The sequence below is a fragment of the Pseudoliparis swirei genome, chromosome 16 (genome assembly GCF_029220125.1).
Source record: "Pseudoliparis swirei isolate HS2019 ecotype Mariana Trench chromosome 16, NWPU_hadal_v1, whole genome shotgun sequence".
Lineage (NCBI taxonomy): Eukaryota > Metazoa > Chordata > Actinopteri > Perciformes > Liparidae > Pseudoliparis > Pseudoliparis swirei.
In genome coordinates this window covers 1,206,562-1,212,604 of record NC_079403.1, presented here as the reverse complement: position 1 = coordinate 1,212,604, position 6,043 = coordinate 1,206,562, and the positions used below count along the sequence as shown (strand labels likewise).

Here is a 6,043-nt window from a genome sequence, read left to right as displayed (position 1 = left end):
TGCAGAGAGTAGTCGGCTGAGCGCACTATTGAACTACACTCCCACCCTGCAGGACTTGTACACCAGGAGGTGCAGAACCAGAGCCGCAGGATCATGAAGGATCCTCACCACCCCAACAACAGACTGTTTCAGCTGCTGCGGTCAGGCAGGCGCCCGTAGTCACGCTGCAAGAACAGAGAGACTGAGACGGAGTTTCTTTCCTCAGGCCATCAGGACTGTGAACTCCGACCTCACCAGGACCACCACATAGACCCACACAACTGCCCTCTTAGGACACACACACACACACACACACACACACTTACTGTAAATATTGTGTTGTTTTTTATTGTAAATAGTGTGTACTTTGTTGCACATTCCTGCTGAGCATTGCCACTTTCATTTCACTGCACACCCTGTGTGTGTATGTGACAAATAAAACATCTTGAATCTTGAATCTTGAATGACTAGAGTGGTGAGCCAATAGGATCCTTCAGGTGACCTCATGACTAGAGGAGTGGTGAGCCAATAGGATCCTACAGGTGACCTCATGACTAGAGGAGTGGTGAGCTAATAGGATCCTTCAGGTGACCTCATGACTAGAGGAGTGGAGAGCCAATAGGATCCTTCAGGTGACCTCATGACTAGAGGAGTGGTGAGCCAATAGGATCCTTCAGGTGACCTCATGACTAGAGGAGTGGTGAGCCAATAGGATCCTTCAGGTGACCTCATGACTCACTATTGTGCGCGATGTGTTCAAGGAGCGTCGGAAAGATGAAACCCTACAGGCAACGAGCTGTTCTAAACATGATCTAAACCTGATCAGAGACTAACGAGCCAATCAGAGCTCACCTGAGCAGCTCTCCCCCCCGCCGGGCCGACTCCTCCAGCCCCCCCTCGGGGACGCTGGTGAAGTTGGACAGGTCGTTCCCGCTGCAGTAGAAATCACCGGCGCCTGAAGTAATGAGGAGCACACACATGTGATTGTGTGGGTGTGTGTGTCTGTGTGTCATTGTGGGTGTGTGTCTCTGTGTGTTTGTGTGTGTCTGTGTGTGTGTGTGTGTCTGTCTGTGTGTCTGTGTGTGTGTGTGTCTGTGTGTGTGTGTGACTGTATGTCTGTGTCTGTCTGTGTGTGTGCGTGTGTGTGTGTGTACCAGTGAAAACGGTGATGACGGAGTCGTCTTTCGCTGCCTGGTCCAGAGCTGCTATAATGTCGTCGTACATCTGGAAGCAAAGAGAAATGGAACATAAGAACACACGTTGATAATAATATTATTATAGATTTAAATCTACATTCAAAAACTTGTCATGAAACAAGCAGTTTTTAAAGTGATTAAAGGAGCGTTCAGTCCGTGGTGCTGTGGCGCCCCCTGTGGAGCGGCGCGGTAGTGTCTCACCGCGGTGGTGAGGGCGTTCTTCTTGGCCGGCCGGTTCAGGGTGATGGTGGTGATGGCGTCCTCCGTGGTGACCAGCAGCGTCTCGTATGTCGGCCCGCTTCCGGCGGGCTGTGCGGCCACGGGGGCGGAGCTCTCGCCTTCTGCTGCCGCCAGGGAGCCAATCAGGTCGCAGTACTGCTGCCGGGCTTCGTCCTGAGGGACACAAAGCGGTTCAGGCCTCCGGCCCGCTCGCCCTGAAAGGCCCAAGTGTGCCGGGGGGTCCTACCTGAGAGACGGAGCCCAGGGACCGCCACGCCTCCCACTTCACCTTGTTGACGAAGTCCAGCATGCCAGGTTTGGGGGTGTTGCAGGGACCCTGAGTGGCCTGCAGGAAGGGGACGAAGAAACTTCAAAATAAAAGTCCTGCAACCGTCTACTAGAAGAAGAGCATATGCAGTTATTATGACATCACCAACAACAACAACGTTCAATTTATTCCTATTGTATAAAATGCAAGTTTTACTAAAGCAGGAACAAATAAATGGATATTTATAAAACACGCTGTTGGCGCGCCTGTCTCTTTAAGAGGGAGCAGCAAGCCTGTCACAATAAGAGCCCCGTGCCCTCTGACCTGTTTGAACAGGGCGTAGATCCTCAGCTTGGCCTCGTTGCCCGGGTCCTCCTTCAGCGAGGACAGGCGGCTCTTGGCCCGCTCGAACTGCTCCACCGTGGCCCCTGCACACAGGACGCCATGTTGGACACCACCTGCTCTCCAGCTCCACCTCTCCAGCTCCACCTCTCTAGCTTCACCTCTTTAGCTCCACCTCTCCAGCTTCACCTCTCCAGCTCCACCTCTCCAGCTCCACCTCTCCAGCTCCACCTCTCTTGCTCCACCTCTCTTGCTTCACCTCTCTTGCTTCACCTCTCCAGCTCCACCTCTCTAGCTTCACCTCTTTAGCTCCACCTCTCTTGCTCCACCTCTCCAGCTCCACCTCTCCAGCTTCACCTCTCCAGCTCCACCTCTCCAGCTTCACCTCTCCAGCTCCACCTCTCTTGCTCCACCTCTCTTGCTTCACCTCTCTTGCTTCACCTCTCCAGCTCCACCTCTCTAGCTTCACCTCTTTAGCTCCACCTCTCCAGCTTCACCTCTCCAGCTCCACCTCTCCAGCTTCACCTCTCCAGCTCCACCTCTCTTGCTCCACCTCTCTTGCTTCACCTCTCTTGCTTCACCTCTCCAGCTCCACCTCTCTAGCTTCACCTCTTTAGCTCCACCTCTCCAGCTTCACCTCTCCAGCTCCACCTCTCTTGCTTCACCTCTCCAGCTCCACCTCTCCCCGAGTGGAGAATAGAATACCGAAGTGTTGAACCTCTTGTGTAAAAGATAAAGCAGGAGGACTCACCCATCAGAGGGGAGGCCGAGGTGTGGAACTTCAGACCGGGAACACTGGACAGCATGGAGAACCTGGAGAACCTGGAGAACCTGAAGAAGAAGAGTTACATGCGCAGCCCTCAGCGGACCTCACAGAACCAGAACCCAATAAACACCTGTTACACAACCAGAGGGGACTGGTGACGTCACTCCTCCAGCGACCCTTGCTCTGGGAATCTGGAGCAGAGGTCACAGCTCTGAGGACTCTCCCGGTGTTACGGTTTAACTGGAGCCCGGTTTAACTGGCGACTGTGACGCGGACGGTCCGCTGCTGTCGCAGTTAGACAGCTGTTGGCAGCCCGTGCACGCGCATTGTTTAACCGGTAACGTGTGTATTACTAGGCGTTGACACTGCGGCACAACGTTGAACCGAGCGACATTCACGAGGACAGATGTCCTCTCCGCTCGCCAGAGCCCCGCCCCCCTGCGCTGCGCTCAACGAGGGGATTTCCAGTGACCTATGATCAAAGGCTCCGCGGCGCTGTGACGTCATCGCGCCTTTGACTGCAGCGCTCAACAGGCTGCGACTTCTCTCTCGGACAACGCGCCTCGTTTCCTCTGAAATTAAAGAATCATTTTTTGCACAAAGACAAAATGCAGAGCGCCAACGAAACACGACTGAGGGCGCAACTCGAGGACGCTCTCGAACAACTGGAGATCAACGAGGCTCAGAAGGTGCCAATCACTAAACTAGAGAATGAAGTTAACTTACTCATTGCTGAGAACAAAATGTGCAAGTTAGCTTTGAAAGAGAACCGCAAGCTAAAACAAGAGCTGCGAAACAGAAGAGTCCAAGTGGAGCTGTGGAAGAAGGGCCAGGAGGACTTGTTGGAGCGGGGGAGGCAGATAGAGCAGCTGACCAGAGAGAGGGACGCCCTGCTGGGGCAGGCGGCGGACACACAGGAATGCAGCCGGCTGAGGAAGACCAACAGCGACCTGGAAGTGGCTCTGGGCAGGCAGGGGGCGGAACTGAGGGGGAGAATCCAGGACCTGGAGCTGGAGGTGCAGAACAAGCAGGAAAAGAACGTCAAACTTCAGGAGACGAGCGAGCGGCTCCGGGAGGAGAACTCCGGCCTCCGGGCCGGCCAGCAGCAGCTGAGGAAGCAGCTGAGCCGGCTGCAGCTGGCGCTCAACGACAAGGTTTTCGAGACAAACTCACTGGACCTCCAGCTGAGTTGTTTTGCAGGGCGCCTTACCAGAGAGGACGCAAAAGTAACTCAACAAAGACCGCCGGGCAGCATCGCCTGACAAAATCCATCACGACTTGTTGGGACGGGATTTGCACAGGAAGCTGAGCACCAAGTCCAGGCAACTGAATGAAACCTCCCTCGAACTAAAAGACAGGGAGCGAGAGATTGAGAAGCTGAAGGGGCATATATCCAAGCTGGTGCCCCTGGAGGTGATCAACATGTGGCAGGCGGCCAACAGAGAGCAGGGCGACTCCATCAAGGCGCTGACGACCCAGCTCAACATGTACCGAGCGGAAGCCGAGAAGTACCAGAGCGAGAGCGAGGCGCTGGCCCACCGTCATGGTGCAAAGGAAGAAGTCGCACTGCAGTGAGAGAATGGCGAACAGCGAAAGTTATTATGCCCGTCTGCAGACCGGGAGCGAAGGCAACCGCCTTCCGACATCTCTCGTGGGTTGCAGAAGCAGGAAACAGAAAACCAGCAGGACACCAAGAGGCCCGCCCCCAAACCACCCGCCCCCGGACTCAAAAAGTCCCAGCCGACGCCACCTTACGTGCGGTCACTCACCGCCCAACAAACGGGTTTACCCAAATCTGACAGAACAGTAACCCAAAACACCGACGGTAACCCGGGAGTCAGATCCAGGTACAGCGTTCTCCCGGCCATCTCCAACAAGCCCGCCCGGGAGCAGTCGGGTCGGGAGAAGGTCTTCATGACTGAATACTCCCGATAGTCAGGAGGTCACTCAGGGTGCACACCACCAACCGGCTTGGTAGTGGGTTGGGCACGGAGGCAGCGGCAGGACCAGTGGCGGGAACCGCAAGAGAACCGGCGGCGGGAACCGGAGGCAGCGGAAGGACCGGCGGCGGAAACCGCAGGGGAACCGGCGGCGGGAACTGCAGGGGGAACCGCATGGGCACCGGGCGCGTGGGGTCCGTGATGTGGGCACCAAGGAAACCGGGAGGGCACCGCAAGCGGAACCGCATGGGAACCGGCGGCGGGAACCGCATGGGCACCGGCGGCGGGAACTGCAGGGGGAACCGGCAGCGGGAACCGCAGGGGAACCGGCACGGAGGCGGCGGCAGGTATTTTAATGGTATCTGAAATGATTTTCTTGACGTGTATTAAGTTCATTTATACGTCAACATATATTTAACTCTGGATTCAACAATATTAACTCAGTTCAACAGTTTGATAATAATTTAAATGATTTCCATGAATTCTGTTTTTCTGGGATGAACTTTAAATGTTATTTAATGATCTGAGATCAGTTCACATTCATTAGTTATCAATACCATTTATATCGTCGTTATTATGTAAATCAGAGCAGAGGTGGTCTCGTTGGTCCAGGTGGTCTCGTTGGTCCAGGTGGTCTCGTTGGTCCCAGGTGGTCCAGGTGGTCTCGTTGGTCCAGGTGGTCTCGGTCCCAGGTGGTCTCGTTGGTCCCAGGTGGTCCAGGTGGTCTCATTGGTCCCAGGTGGTCTCGTTGGTCCAGGTGGTCTCGTTGGTCCAGGTGGTCTCGTTGGTCCCAGGTGGTCTCGTTGGTCCAGGTGGTCCAGGTGGTCTCGTTGGTCCAGGTGGTCTCATTGGTCCCAGGTGGTCTCGTTGGTCCAGGTGGTCTCGTTGGTCCAGGTGGTCTCATTGGTCCCAGGTGGTCTCGTTGGTCCAGGTGGTCTCATTGGTCCCAGGTGGTCTCGTTGGTACAGGTGGTCCAGGTGGTCTCGTTGGTCCCAGGTGGTCCAGGTGGTCTCATTGGTCCCAGGTGGTCTTGTTGGTCCAGGTGGTCCAGGTGGTCTCGTTGGTCCCAGGTGGTCTCGTTGGTCCCAGGTGGTCCAGGTTTAAACCCGTTCTTAAAGAGCTTAACGCCTGTTGACTTCCATCATTTCCTCTGGAACACATCTTTCTCTTGAAGGTCACTGGAGGTCACTAAAGGTCACTGGTGCTCACTAAAGAGTGATGAAGAGGATGGTCTCCAGTTATTGATCGTTATCGACTGATTGTAAGTCGACTTGTGATAAAAGATGCATTCAAGAACTGCAGGAAAACACAGGACTGTCCCACACAGGAGACG

The 6,043-nt window shown here is 54.9% G+C and overlaps 1 protein-coding gene across 1 annotated transcript; it reads right to left on the bottom strand.

Annotated features, from left to right (window-relative positions):
• Positions 1-368: 368 nt before the first annotated feature.
• On the bottom strand, positions 369-2,914 carry LOC130206219 (enoyl-CoA delta isomerase 2-like). The gene is made up of 6 exons (XM_056434073.1): positions 2,756-2,914; positions 1,987-2,090; positions 1,642-1,740; positions 1,377-1,568; positions 1,134-1,203; positions 369-934 (listed from the first exon to the last, which is right to left on the bottom strand). The coding sequence occupies exons 1-6, from the start codon at positions 2,808-2,810 to the stop codon at positions 828-830; spliced, it is 627 nt and encodes a 208-aa protein (XP_056290048.1). The 5' UTR covers positions 2,811-2,914; the 3' UTR covers positions 369-827.
• Between the last annotated feature and the right edge of the window lie 3,129 nt (positions 2,915-6,043).